This window comes from Fukomys damarensis, unplaced genomic scaffold (assembly GCF_012274545.1).
Source record: "Fukomys damarensis isolate Sample0158 unplaced genomic scaffold, DMR_v1.0_HiC HiC_scaffold_16, whole genome shotgun sequence".
Classification (NCBI taxonomy): Eukaryota; Metazoa; Chordata; class Mammalia; order Rodentia; family Bathyergidae; genus Fukomys; species Fukomys damarensis.
Genome location: NW_022900928.1, coordinates 19,927,895 through 19,943,687, shown reverse-complemented (window position 1 = coordinate 19,943,687; position 15,793 = coordinate 19,927,895). Strand labels below are relative to the sequence as shown.

The following is a 15,793-nucleotide window of genomic DNA, read 5'->3' as shown; positions in this document are numbered from 1 at the left end:
AAAAAAAAAAAAAAAAAAAAAAAAAAAAAAAAAAAAAAAAAAAAAAAAAAAAAAAAAAAAAAAAAAAAAAACTGCTAAAGTAGAATCAGAGTCTCCAATGCAAAGCATTCTTCCACAAGTATACTGAGTCCTGAACTTGATACTTCCTCACCCCACACCTTACTTCACCAGGACAGCACCTAAGCAGAGGTCAAGTTGTCAGTCTCAAACACAGCATCTCACCTTTTCCAAGCTCACCCCAGTCCTCTTCACCAAGGCTTGGAGCCGGGCAATAGTTTCATTCTCCTTGAGAAGCTCATAGGAATGCAAAGGAGAGCCAGCAATATTTCCATTCCTCTTGTCAGAGACGAGCTCAGAAGCCCGGAGCCTCTTCAGCTTGGAGGCACTCTCGCTGCAGTGAAGGTTTCCTTCAGGGGGAATGCCAAATGCCATGAGAATCTCAGAGACTTCCTGGACAAATTCCAATTTGTTGGGGAACTGAGGCAGGTCCTCTGGCAGTTCAATGAAGTGGTTGTCAACATCCACAAAGCAGAGGTTAGCCTGGAAATCAAAACAGGATGAAGAGGCCAGGGAGTTAGCTCAGTGGCACCACGCCTGCCTTGCAAGTACAAGGTCCTGAGTTCAATCCCCAAAACTAAAACCAAACAAAAACAAAAACAAACCAGGATGAAGAGTACCTGAGGATCAAGGAAGAAATTTTAGAAAGGAAACTGAACATAAGAGGTAAGAAAAAAACTTGAAATGGGCATATGTGAGAAATGTGAGGCTCAAAAGTGAGATGGAGGGCCAGGGATTTAGTTCAGTGGCACAGTGTCTGCCTGGCAAAGACCCGGGTTCCAATCCTCCCTTGCCACTTTGTCATGTGACCTTAGGAAAAGACTTCCCTACCAGTAAATTGGAGATAAAGAAGTAAAAACACTTAATGCTAGAGAGTGGTTTGAGTATCATAGTATCATATATGCTAAGCACCTAAGAGAAGTCTTACATATAGTAAATGCTTATTAATCCATGAATACCACAGTCGATGGAAGGACATTATGAGTGACTTAGAAAATACAGGTTCCAGTCCTGATTGTGTCGCTATTTTCCTATTTGATCCTGAGCATACTAAGTGAATTATCCCTTTCTGAATGTCAGTGGTGATGTGTAAGATCTGGTGGTTGATCTTGATGATTCCAATGCTTCTTTCTGGCTTTTAGACTGCTTCTGAGAGGATGCAGAGAAAGCACTCTCATACCATGCTGATGGGTTGGGTATCTGAATTAACAAAGAAGGACCTGGCGATTTCTAACTAAGCAGTAATTACCTTCAAATACATGAAAATGTGTTCAATTTCAAGTGAGCTAAGGAAGGAACACAAACATTTTTCACCTAAATTTTCATCCTGTTGGATTGGCAAAGATTTTTAAAATGTATAATGCCTAATACTGACAAAGTTACTAGAAAACAAACATCTCACAGATTGTTGGGCGTTTCGTTACTTCTTAATTTCTTTTTTAGTACATGTTTGCAGTTCATGCAGTTTACAATCATCTTGGGGAGTGGTTATATGTATATACCACAGGTGTTTCTCATTTTTTTAAAAATCATCTTCTTCCCCCTCCATCTCTTCACCTCCCCATCCCATTTTTCATTCTTGTTGATATTATTAATCTTAGTTAATGTTATGGCATATCATGTTTACATTAGTTGAGGCTACGAGGTTCCTGTATATAGCACACCTTTATTCTTATTTCCCCTTCCCTTCCTCACCCCTTGCAGTTGGACCTCTTCCCTATTTCAAGATCCCCATACACGGTCCTTAGGAATGTAAATTGATAACTTTCTGGGGATAATCCTAAAGACTGCTTTTTTTGAGCCCAATCCAAAAACTGGAATATTACCACTACTTTTATCTACCTATGTATTCTTCCCCAATCCTGTTCCTACTCCCAATAAAATCACTATCCTAAATGCTATACATTTTTTTTCCTTTTTTTTTCAGAGCTGGGGATCAAACCCAGGCTTCATGTATGCTACATAAGTCATAGGGCTATAGCTACTTCAGCTTTTGTTTTTAATTCATAATGTAGGTACGTATGTATGTATGTATGCCTTTAAAGTTTTGCATGTTTTTAAATTTCCTATGAGGTTTTTATTTTGGGAATATCCTAGGAATGGAACTACTGTTAAAAGGTATACTACATGTTCACTTTAAAAGATAATTTCTAGGACCAGGGATTTGGGGATTTGGCTCAGTAGTTTTTTTGTTGTTGTTGTTGTTTTCTTGGGGTTTTGGGTTTTTTTTGTTGTTTTTTTTTTGAGACAGGGTCTCACTGTGTGGTTCAGCCTGCCCTGGAACTCACTATGTAGCTCAGGCTGGTCTTGAACTGGCAGTGATCCTCCTGCCTCAGCCTCCCTAATATTGGGATTACAGGTGTGCACCACTACACCTGGCTCGCTCAGGAGTTCTGCCACCTGCCTCACAAGCTCAAGGTCTCCTTCAATCCATGGTACAAAATAAAAAGATAATTCCTAGCCATGCTCCATTGTAGTAGTAACAGTGTTCCACTGTGGTAGCAACAATTTATTTCTTTATTTAGGTATGGGGGATTGAACTCTGGACCTTGTGCTTGAGAGGCAGGCATGGTGCCACTGAGCTAAATCCCTGGCCCAACAATTTATATTTTTACCAGCACTCGAAAGAGATCCTACTGATCTAAATTCCTTCCACGGAATCCAGGGATTTCTAGAACTTGCTATTACCACACTTCTGAAATTTTGCCAGTGAAATGAACATGAAATGGTATTGGATGGTGCATCTGATTTATACTTGCCTAACTGCTAGTGAAATTTTAAAATGTGCATTTTGGGGGACAGTGCCTATTTCTACCTTATGCTACTTTCCTATTGGGGTGCTTATCACCTTCCTATGACTTGTAAGAGTTCTTTACATTTCTATTTTCTTGACACTTACTCTTCATAGGTTATATGTTATACATATTTTCATCTTTTGTTTGTCTGTTTGTTTTCTGATACCCGGTACCCAAAAAAAGAAAAAAATTTGTCCTATGGATAAGCAGCTTTTCTAGCTCTATTATTAAGTAGCCCATCCCTCTAGCATGCTACCTCTACTGTACATCAAAATGCTCTTCCACTGACTGATGTGTTTATCCCTGGGCCAGTAAGTTCTATATTCTGAAAGAGGTGGGAAGGTAACATGTTAAGCCCAGTCTACTATAGCTACTCCATAATTTTTTGATCTATTAAAACCATGTTTCAACAGGTCTTACATGTAAACACTTACTGAGTCCATAAATTACTGTCTATCAACCAATAACTAAAAAGGAAAGCTTTCTCATCTCAAAAATTCAAACACTGGGCTGGGCGTGGAGGCACATGCCTATAATCCCAGCACTTGGGAGGCTGAGGCAGGAGGATCCACCGTCAGTTTGAGATCAGTGTGGGCTACACAGTGAGTTCCAGGTCAGTCTCAACCACATAGTGAGCCCCTGTCTCAAAAAAAAAAATTTTTTTTTAAATCAAACACTAAAAGAACTGCTTTAAATTTCATTTTCTAGTTCCTCTATAGATTACAACCTTGAGCCCTGCCTAGTAAAAGGGCCAAATGTTTACTACCCAAAAACAGACTTTTTGCTTATTCCTTTAAAGTCTTAAAATCATAAATGCTGTCAAGCCAAGCCACCAAGAAAAGATACTAAAAACAGAATTAACTTACTCATCTAGTTATAAAATCACTTGCTTATAGGCCCTGTCCACATAGCTAATAGAACAAGGCACCGTGACTCACTAGAAACACACAATATAATAAATTATGGCCTTGATTCTCCTCTCTTTTAAACCAGTTTTTCTAATAGGAAACAAGAGAGGCAGCCTAAAACAAAATTCACTCAACAAGGCACGGCTGGCTCTTCTCCCATTGCTCTGAGCCAAATCTAGTGTCTGTGAAGAATTTTATAAACCTCATATTATTTTTTTCCTTCCAGAAATATTTTAATAAAAATTGGCCATTTCAAGAAACACCCACCGCATGCCCGTTAATAAAGGAATCATAACAAAACAGGAAATTTACCATATGGCTATGATTTAAAGAAAAAAAAACTGCAGACACTCGAGCACATTGGTGAAGTCCAATATTAAAGTCACATTTGTTCTTAGGGACTATGATTAGGAGTCTGATTAGATACCAAAATAAAACCTAATACAAATGCTCAGTTATTTAGGTCAAAGAACCTCCACAGAAGCATCTGTCCTCAAAGGCACACTCCAGTTTGAGACTCAATTTAGAGTAAGGCGTAACAAGTGTTAACAGAAGTCAAACCCAGTGAAGAAAAGGAAGTCTACAATTCCTGACATTCTCCAAACATAATAAAACAAATCTAGATTTTTTTTTTAAACACTGCCAAGACCGGAATCAAAGATAAACAGAAGGCACTACAGTTTTGCTCTGGTTGTTATTCAGATTTGGGGTTTGTTTTGTTTTGTTTTTAACAAATACAAATGAAAAACTCTACTTCAAAAAAAATCTTACAGTTCAAGAGAAACCTATCAATTGCATTCTAGACATTCAAAACCTATCTTACAATTTAAATTTTAATGGTAAAAACAGTAGGTTTTAGAATTGTTTTGTGATCGATATCAAAAGAAAAGTTCTATTAACACCTTTTATCCAGTTTTTAACCATTATGAGTGAAAAAAGTTTTTCAAATTTTCTATATGACCATTTTTCCATATCACAAAGTAGTTGTGACTCTCAAAGAAGAAACAATTTGGATTTCTCCTACCTCCAAAATGTTTATCAAATCCTGTACTTCTCACAGGTTTTTGAAACACGTAAAAAATAAGTAAGAAATATTCCAATGAATGAAACATACCCAATGTCAGTAATAAGTGACACATTCTTTTTGGAAAATGGCTATGTAAAAAAAAACACAGTCAGTCTCTATACGCAAAATAAGCAAGGAAATTCAGTCTTTTTTTCTTCTTTAAAAATCCGTTACTCCTAAAACATCATTCCATAAAACTGGAAGTAAAAGACTGAAAGGCCAAGAAAAAGAGGGGAATGGAAGGGAGAGCACACAACACTGACACAAAAAGAAGTAAAACTGTACAAACAGAACCAGTTTATAATAGACTGGATATAAACCCCATATTCTGTGCCCATATTGGTGGATACCGCTGGTAAGAGGACACTGAGGAGACAAAGCATCTCAGGCAAATTTCAGAGATGGGATTTATTAAGGTAAAATGGGAGGCTCCAAATAGATACTCAGTCATTCCTTGCAAAACTGGGCTGAAGAAGGAAGGGGTAAGAAGACAATGCGAAGAGGCCATTCAGCTTCTAGGTGCACACGGCACCTCATACTGTTTCCTCCCAGCATACGGAGGCACTTGGCGAACAGACACAATCTACCAACCACCCCTTTCCTTAGCTGAGAAGGAACTTTCCAGAGTTGATTTACTGGACAACTTTGAGCACTGTCTAGTTAAAGGACCAATAAATGTTTATCACCTAAAAACATGCAACTTTTTGCTTATTCCTTTTCCAGCTCCTACATAACAGCTTTGGGAAGAAGCAATACACGGAAGAGATACAGGACTCCATCAGTGTCCGTTTTAACCTCCTGCCTTGCTGGGAAAGGTCATGGGAAGGCTTAGCTACTCTGGGGTAGTGATCACATGGATCGCCAAGTCCCAAAAAGTGTCCCAAATCTCTTCCCACAGGGGGTCCCAGTGCCTTTTCCCAACCCCAAGTTCTTAACAGCATATCACAACCAACTCTACACCCCACTCCTCCACATCTCCCACCTGTCTATCCTCATGTTATTCACTGCAAGGGTACTCAACACATACATTACTAGAGGAAAACTATCAAAAGAATCTAAAAGGAGAGAGGATCAGAGGGAGGGTCGGTCTAAGACAGAAAAGCGACACCCTCCCCTTTAATATCTCTGCTTACTGCCCTGGATGTGTATGAAATGCCTTCTTCCTGGATTCAGACAATGAAGCCCCAAAGAGAAGCACAAGACAAAGGACGCCTCACAAAGGCAGCTCAGTGCTTTCACTTGCTCAAGGCCAGCTGAGCTCATGTGTTGGTGTAAAAAAGGACAAAGCGCTTTTTACAGATTTCTGATGTCCAAAGATGGCCAGTAACTGATGAATTCTAATTCAGAGGACTAAGAGATGTACACTGTTTCTCCTTCTGGAGAAAGTCCCTTCTATAAACCACGCTTGCCCCATCTCACCACTCTCATGATGCCCCCTTGTACAGGCCATGGTGAATGTCTCTAGTTCTGCCTTTAGTTCTTCCTTCTAACAGAGTTTAAATATGTCCACCAAAAGGCCAAAATTGGTAATTTCTGGCTAACAAAACGTGAGGCAATTTTTATTGTTAGACTTTATTATAAACATGTATCATTTCTGAATTAGCCAAAATTGTGTTTCAAAGACACTGTTTCTCTCCACTCATTCTATAGTGTGTACCTTTGTGCTATTTCCTTCCTGTAGAAAGCCAGTTTTTCCATGGGGTCTATACACATTCAGATATTCCAGAGGTTATATGCTAATAACCAAGGTAGAAAATATCCAACTATGTAATTGCCCTTACAAGTGTGTGGCCTTGGGGGTCAGGGATTTAGCACAGTGGTTCTGCCACCTGCCTTGCAAGCACAAGGACCCAAGTTCAACCCCCCTGGCACCAAAAAAAAAAAAAAAAAAAAAGAGTAAGTGTAAAGCCAGGGATTTAGCTCAGTGGTGCTGCCGCCTGCCTTGCAAGTTCAATCCCTAGTACCAACCCCAAAAAAAGAAGTGTGTGACCTTCAGAGAGGAAGTCTGAGTAAAATGGGACTCTGAGACTCTAGAACTGCTTTTGAAGCACATGCTGTCCCAATGTCACATGTCCCTCCCAAGCAGACACAGGAAGAGGCCAGAAGCTCAGGTATAAAGGCTGCAGCAGCGATGGGAACACACCAAAAACAGAGATTCTAATAATACCTCAGAATGGAGAGAGTTTGGGGTTTTCAACTCAGTTTCTCAAACAGTCCCATTAGAAGAACTGCTCATCTCCCAGCAGCCTTCCACACATAAAAATACATAAGCACACAGAGAATAATGCCGAAAGATCCGATAGGGAACAGAACTTGTCCCAAGTATATAATAAGCTGATGCCAAAGATGAAAACAAAACTGAAAATCTGGCTTCTTGCCTTATGGCCTATTTATCAAATTATGCCTGCAGCATGCCTCTCTGGACATGTCATTGGTCGTTTCTTGTTAATTCTTGTACTGACTTACAAAATCATAAGTAGAAGTAGATATGAATATTAAACATACATCTGTTTAAAGCCAAAAGCTCCTTTTCTGCAGTCTTTGCTGTCTACTCTTCATGCATATTTATGTATATAGCAGGCAAGTACACAAAGAAATGCAATAACTCAACAGTTTGCATCATCATTTAGATCTTTTTTTCCTTTAAATAATCTTGTTATATCCCAGAAGAACACAAAACTCTGCAGAGTCAGAGGAGAAAAAGGAGTGGAAATGGAGGAAGCTTACAGAAAGACATGATGATTCTAAAACCAAAGGGAGGGAAAAAGCAAAGAGGGGCATTTGACTGTAAGTATCACAGATACAGTCTAATTATCAGGGACATTCATCAGGGATGCTGCCCTGACACGGCCAGGGACATAACTGCTTCCCAGATCCAACTCCGTAAGAAAGCTCTTCTAGAGGGCCAGGGATTTAGCTCATTGGTTCCGGTGCCTGCCTCGCAAGCCCAATTACCTGAGTTCAATCCCAGGTACCAAAAAAAAAAGGAAGAAAGCTCTTCTACAGAGGTCTCCCTACGCATACTCCCCAGTTACATACAAAAATATGTCCCCCAAGACATTTTCAGAACAGGTTAAAGGTGTAGCTCAGCGGTAGAGCATTTGCATAGCATAGGCAAAACCCTTCATAAAATCTCCAACACTGGGGTTGCGGGGAAGGGTGAAGGGAGGAAGTGAGTCATGCTAACAAAGTGCTCCAAAGACTGCTTCCCAGCCCTTTCTAATAAATACCTAAGAAATTTAGGAAAGTACTTCCCTCCATGTCCAGTTAGTTTCTTATCCACCACAAAATAATATAAACCAGTTCTACTGGTAAGTCTGAGAAAATGAAAAATAAAACAATCTTTTTTTTCCTTTTTGTGGTGCTGGGGCTCAAACTAGGAAAGTGCTTTACCATTGAGTTACACTCTCAGTGCCAAAAGTATCTTACTTCTAACCATGTTTTCAATCTATTTTAGAATGAAGTAGCCAATAAATATTTTTGTGAATTCTTCTGTATCTGAAACAAGAGGAAGAGCAGGCCACAGTAAGAGAGAAGAATTTCATTAAAACCTTCTTGATCCCGGACCAGCAAAGCTTTCAAAACGGGAGCCAGGTATAGTGGCACACACCTGTAATCCCAGCACTCCAGGCTGAGGCAAGAGGATTATGAGTTCATGAGTTCAAGGCCAGTCTGGGCTACAAACTGAGACACTGCCACAAAAAAACAAAAATCAAAAAAACAACCTGGCTCAAGACCACAAGAATCACACTAATGAGGTCAAGCTCTACAGATCAACTGTGGTCTAGAAAAGAAAACCACTAATATGTCTGACTAAGGTAGTTATTAAATTATATTATATAGTATTTACAAAAACGGCAGTAAAAGGTGTTAGGACTAAAATACAAGTTAACACATGATAACAACTGAAGTTGGCTGTTGAGAACAGAAATTCATTATGCTATTCTTTCAGGTAAATTTTTTGTTGTTGCTGTTGTTTTTTGAGACAGAGTCACTATGTAGTTGAGACTGACATGGAACTCACTATGTAGCCAAGGCTGGTCTTGAACTCACATCAATCCTCCTACCTCAGCCTCCCGAGTGCTGGGATTACATACATGCGCTACCACGCCCAGCTAGGTAAAATTTTTAAATAAAATATTTTCTAATAAATCTCTTCAAATGCAAATAAAGTACCATGCTTGAAAAATGTGAATGAAAAAGGAAACTCATGAAAAAAAGACTATAATGTATACAGCTGATGAAGATGGTGTCTCTAGAATGATATAAACTAAACTAAATGCTGATTCTGTTTTTTCATGTACTCCAAAATAAAATAAACTTGGTGACACCATTCTGGGCTCATTCCTAAATTCCTGTCTCCCCAATCCTGGATTAAGGTCAAAGTCACCAGCCCTCCGGCTCTCACCTCTTGAGGCAGCTCCAGCTTTGACCGGTCATCCAGTCCATTGGAGTGCAAGCCCATCAGGTAGGGAACAGGCGCATCTAAGAAATGCAGGAGAGAAGCCGGGAGAATAGGGACATAGACATGCTGCCACTGGAAAGGAAACATGAGAGCTGTAATCGTCTCCGCCACAGTCATCAGTCTCTGGTAATCTAGGTTAAAAAAAAAAAACAAAACAGACCAAGTCAAAAATGAGACACTTATTTCTTAAATACTAAGTTAAAGCTTTCAATGCATTTTCACATTTCAAAAGAATCAGAATAAATCTGAGCCAAGATAATGTTCAGTGGACTCCTTCGTGTGTATCAAAGAGACAACTCAGAGTATGGTGGACCACACACACAGGTCCAACTAGTAGTAAAGTTTAATTCAGAAGTATGATAGAAATAATCAATAGTACCTGCTCCAGATACTACCTCAGAATGTTAAGTAGATTTTTTTAAGTAGAAAGGGGGAAGAGGGACCAGAACAACAGGAAAAGGAAGAGTGTCTGCATTTTGCCTCAGTGGGGAAGCCACTCAGACACTTCTTCTGCATGGCCATAGAGCTCTGAGAGCTACCTACCACCTTGTTTTTGTTTTATCAAAGAGCATAACCTGTAAGTAACTTTTTCGTATGTTTGTTTCAGTACCAAGGATTGAACTCAGGTCCTTGAGCTTTCAAGGCAGGTGCCGGAACCACTGAGCTAAAATCCCCAACCCTGTAAGTAACTTTTTATTCATTTGATAAAGATACAACTTTGTTCTTCAACCTCAGTGCCTGCCACACAGCTCCTAAAAACCCTGGAATCTTTTGTATGCTGATGAATGACTTGTGCCTGGTGTCCCTGGACAGCTTTAGGACAGGTGTTGGTCACCAGCTTACAGGGTTAGAGCTTTCAGTCACAAAGAGAACCCTAGAAAAGGGGAGGGGTCAGAGACTGAGTTAACCACCAATGAGCAAAGATTTCATCAGCAGGCCTATAATAGTACTGAAACCTCCATGAAAAATCCTTAAGTGAAAGGGTTCAAAGAGCTTCTGGGCTAGTGAACACAATGAGGGTTATAGTTTTTCTTTGCTTTGCTATTTTCTTGTGACACGGGGTCTTAGTCTGTAGTCCAGGCTGGCCTTGAACTCACTATGTAGCCCAGGCTGGTCTTAAACTCAGGGCAATCGTCTTGCCTCAGCCTCCCAAGTGCTGGGATTACAGGCGTGTGCCACCAGGCCCAGCTACAATGAGGTCTTTTAGTATCTGTGCTGCTGAAGTGAGCACTAGAATGAGGTCTTTTAAACCAGAAGTTGCAAAGTGAAATTTCAGGAACCACATTCACCTAATAGATGCTCTCTGTTTGGCTTACAGTGTTTAGCAAGAACACTGCTACCAACATTTTTAAATCTCAGACTTCATGTAAAAAAGTCTAGGTCCTCACAAAAACAAACACACTGGAAAACTGAGTTAACAATAGACTAGCACCCCCACTAAGAATTAACTGGAATTAAATAAGTGTCTGTCCACTGTAGACAGGGCACACAATCAATTCAACATAGTCTTTATCACTTCATTTCCAAATTATATCAAAACCCCAATCATTTCATACCACTTCGCGGTTACCTCCTTAGTCCTGGCCAGCATCATCTTTCACCTGGCTTATCACAATGGCCTCCTAACTAGATTATTTCCTTTCCTCCATTCCCCCTTGGGGATACAGTCCTAAGACAATGGCTAGAATGTCCTGTTACAAGTGTCAGTTCTCAACTTAATAAACATTTAATCACTGTTCTATGCTTAGAATACATCAGTAAGCAAAAGGCAAAAGCCTTAGCTCCGTATTAATGTCACTCTTCTGCCCATGGACCAAAGCTGGGATAATGTGACCATCAAGATAAATAGTACAGTAATGAATTATAACCTATTAAACAATACAGAAATCTATGATTCCAGAGAACGTTAAACAAACAGGGAGAATAAAAATGTTCTTCCTTATGGTAGAATGCCCATTTGTTAGTACAGAGTTATAAAAAACATTTTCAACCATCATCAAAATTATTGATTCAGACCAGAATTATTAGTAGATGTTAAAACTATTAGGAAAACCTTGCAAGAGGAACTGGATGCAGAGTATCTTCCCACAAGTAACTTTTTTTTGGGGGGGGGTACCGGGGATTGAACTCGGGTCCTTGCGCTTGCAAGGCAGGCCACCGAACCACTGAGCTAAATCCCCAGCAGCCCCACAAGTTACTTTTTAATTACAGGGGAAAATTATAACTTTCCAGTTAAGAAACCTGGCAGACACAATCCTAACTAAAGCGTGTGATCAAATTAGCATTGCCAAAAAAGGGGGGAAATGACAATGTGTGCTTTCTGTAATAGGTATCAACAATATGTGCCTCCTGATATAACATACTGAGAACACTATAACATCACTTGTGGGGAATTCCTGCCAAAAATCTACAACCTTAATCCAATCTTAACGAAATACCAGACAAACCCAAGTTGAGAGAAATTCTACAAGGTAACTTGCCAGAACTATTCAAAAATGTCAATGTCATGAGAAAAGTAAGACGGCATGTTTTTGGCTCCTTTGATAAAGATCAGATGACTAAATGTGTCTGGAGTTGTTTCTGCATTCTCTATTCTGTTCAATTTATCCATAAGTCTATTTTATTCCATCCTGTTTTTATCAGTGAGTTTTGTAATATAACTTGAATTTTTTAATGCCTCCTGCTTTGCTATTCTGGGTGTCTTCTAGGTCCATATAAAATTTTAGGATTGCTTTTTTCCCTCTAGATATGAAGAATATTGTCAGTATTTTGATTGGTATTGCATCAAATCTATGTATCAGTTTTGGGGAAAAAAATGTCAATGTCATGAATAAAAAATAAAGGCTGAAAAACTGACAACTAAACAAGATGCAGGTTACTAAACTAGATCCTGGGTCAAGAATAAAATAACGATAGCAACATATTATTGGACAATGTTAATCTTCCTAATTTTGATATCATGTAAGTACATGAAAGAATGCCCTTGGCTGGGCGTGGTGGCGCATGCCTGTAATCCCAGCACTCTAGAGGCTGAGCCAGGAGGATCACTGTGAGTTTGAGACCAACCTGGGCTACATACTGAGTTCCAGTTCTGTCTCAACTACATAGTGAGACCTTGTCTCAAAAAAACCAAAAAACATTAACGATAGCAACATATTATTGGACAATGTTAATCTTCCTAATTTTGATATCATGTAAGTACATAAAAGAATGCCCTTGGCTGGGCGTGGTGGCGCACGCCTGTAATCCCAGCACTCTAGAGGCTGAGCCAGGAGGATCACTGTGAGTTCGAGACCAGCCTGGGCTGCATAGTGAGTTCCAGTTCAGTCTCAACTACATAGTGAGACCTTGTCTCAAAAAAACCAAAAAACAAAAAACCTAGAATGCCCTTGGTTCTTAGGAAATAAAGGCTTGATCATTTTGGAGTCAAGGGTCACGGTGTCTGCAGTAACTCTCAATGATTCAATTATGTTCACACACATTTATTTTCCCAAAATATTATCTTTTCCCTGTTTTTTCACAGACCTTATTAACTACCTTCCATACTGTATATTTTATTTATTTATTTAATCATCTCTCTTTTCCCAATAGTACATACGTTTTAGAACAGAAAGAATTTCTCTGCATTTTGTCCATGCTTGTGTTTCCTGCCCTTGAAACAATGCCTGGCTTACAGAATCCTTTCAATAATATGCACTAAATGAGTGAATTTTATGTCACTTGTCTAGCTCATTCAGTAAGCATCGTCTCCCTCTTATCTACTTACTATTTCGTCCAAAACTGCTGCTCACATTCAACTTATTCAGTTGAACAACAACAAAAAGAAGTAACTGTCAAACATATTTTCTTGGATATAAAAAGGTCAACTTTTGTGAATCTTTTATTTTACTGTCAGACTGAGGAAAAAGCAGAAATAACTGTGCAGAATAACAGAAGTGAACTGTTGGAACATTACTTCTGGTGACCATCACCTCTGCCCCTCTCTACAGCTTCAATTACAAGGAATGAGAAGAAGCAGGGTTCCCCTCCCAAACTGGAGTGCCTAGTAGAAGGCCATGATAAGAGCCAGTCAGAAATGTGAGGCCTCTCTGCCGGGCATGGTGGCACACGCCTTTAATCCCAGCACTCAGGAGGCTGAGGCAGGAGGATTGCTGTGAGTTCGAGACCAGCCTGGGCTACATAGTGAGTTCCAGGTCAGTCTCAACTACATAGTGAGACCCTGTCTCAAAAAAAAAAAAAAAAGAAATGGTAGGCCTCTCATGTTTCATAACTTGCCAATCCCCTACTACCTGCAAACGTTCTGGATTTTGCTCAAATTACAACAGCCTTTGACCTTCAGAGTCAGTCCCATTGTATGTGAATATGGAAAGCAAGGAAGTCTTTTCAGGCAGAGAGCTCTAGTTAGCACCAACTTACGCTGTGAATAGAGCAAGATTTGAAACTCCAAAAGGGCACAAGTGAAAAGTTGAAACACATTCTCCACGCCAAGCAGTTCAAAGACCTCTCTGACAGGAAAGTCGAATAGAGGAAGCTCATTGGTACTTGGTCTCTGGCAGATTATCGGCCCATAGACCCCAGAAAACTTCAAGGACCGACCAGGAGGTGGAAGTGGCACCTCATAAAGCACATTGTATATGTAGCTCTCAAGGGGTAGAGGCGGGGGCTGAGGTGAAGTGACAGCCTGATGGAGCTGCTCCAGCACACTCCGGCAAGCCTTCATGAAGGACATGGGTGTGATGAGGCAGATGCACTTAGAGACGTAGAGAGTGTCCCGGCTGATGTCATAAGAGTTGAAGCGCTGCAGCTTGGTCCCAGGAGTGCCTTCACCATCTTCCATGCCACTCTGGTCCCGGCCATCAGTAAGGGGGGCATGAAGGACATCATATTCAGCATTGTGCATGTGGTAGAGGGTCTGCATTGCACTGCAGATCTGCTTGCTAGTCACCTCTTCATAAAATGTGAGGGCAAACCCAAATGTCCGAGAGCCATCCTCCCTTGTAATAATGAAGGCATGGAACTGAGGCTCCCTAGGATCAGCCTGGGTCTTGAATGCTAGCCCTTTGGGCATGCATAGCTGCAAAACACAAGGCAACAAGTAGTGAGAGCATTCACTACTAATCCTCTCCAGAACATATTTTCTATCTACCTACCAATCTACCTAACACCTGCTGTGCTGGATAAGCTATACACTTTATCTGCTGTAAACCTCTCCCATTCTGCTGTATGACGCACAGGTAAATAAAATTTTAAAAGTCATTAGGATTACGTGGAAGTATATACAAAGTACTAGGAAACACTGAACAGACAACTCAGCCTTGCAACAAGAGAAAAAGCTTCAGAAATGAGGTTATACTTAGAATCCATCAGGCACACGGGGAAATAAGAGCATTTCAGGAAGAGGAAGAAAGTACAAAGATATAGAAGTAAAAGCTTGGAGAATTTTTAAAATGATACTATGGTTAGGGATGACAACATGAGAGTAAGACACATTGTTAGATGATGCTAGAAATACATCTGAAAATCAGATAGATGCAACTCCATACAAAAAATAAAATAAATTTATATATACCTTTTTTTTTTTTCGGCTTTTTTGTTGTTTTTTTGTTGAGACAGGGTCTTGCTGTATAGCTCAAACTGGCCTTGAACTCACAGTAGACCAGGCTAGCCAATTGTGGTGATCCTTCTACCTCTACCTCCCAAGTACTGAGATTACAGGCCTGTGTCACCACACCCAGCTGCATATAGTTTAAGGGTCTACTGGGCTGGGGATTTAGCTCAGTGGCTCCATGCCTGCCTGGCAAGCACAAGGTCCTGAGTTTGATCTCAGGTACCAGGAAAAAAAAAAAAAAAAAGACGATCACTCACAAAATCATCAATTAAAACCTTTTGCTTTCCCATCAAAAAAGGTACTTAGCCGGGCATGGTGGCACACGCCTATCATCCCAGCACTAGGGAGGCTGAGGCAGGAGGACTGCTGTGAGTTTGAGATCAGCCTGGGCTACACAGTGAGTTCCAGGTCAGTCTCAACTACACAGTGAGACCCTGTCTCAAAAAAACCAAAAAAATGGCTGAGGATTTAGCTCAGTGGTTCCCCTCCCGCCTCGCAAGCCCAAGAACCCAAGTTCAATCCCCAGTACCCAAAAAAAAAGGGTACTACTTATTTCATACAAAGACAATGGCATAATCAGGATAAAGATGTATTTTTTTACTTTAACTCGGATGAATTATACAAAGAAACCAGACAATTGATCAAACTGACCTGAATCAATCAATTCCCATTTTCCAGTTTTACATGAAACTAGCTATACAAATGAAATACCAACAGCCTAAATTAACAAATACAAGGGACTGCATTGTAGTACATACACTAGCTCTGAGCTCAATTTACCAAAGCCTATGCATTTCCAGCATGTAACATATAAAAATGAAATAAGCAATGGTCAAAATACTTGGAAGTTCAGCTGGGCCTAGTGGCACAGGTCCATAAGCCCAGAACTTGGGG

At 40.1% G+C, this 15,793-nt stretch overlaps 1 protein-coding gene across 1 annotated transcript in view; it reads right to left on the bottom strand.

Moving 5' to 3' along the window:
• Dennd5a (DENN domain containing 5A) overlaps window positions 1-15,793 on the bottom strand; it is a gene marked incomplete at its 5' end in the record, with an annotated part of 93,359 nt that overhangs the window by 35,983 nt on the left and 41,583 nt on the right. Inside the window, 3 exons of the mRNA XM_010615382.1 lie at window positions 223-540; window positions 9,235-9,422; window positions 13,708-14,365. Coding sequence (XP_010613684.1) covers window positions 223-540; window positions 9,235-9,422; window positions 13,708-14,365 — 1,164 coding nt within the window. The remainder of the gene's footprint in view (window positions 1-222; window positions 541-9,234; window positions 9,423-13,707; window positions 14,366-15,793) is intronic.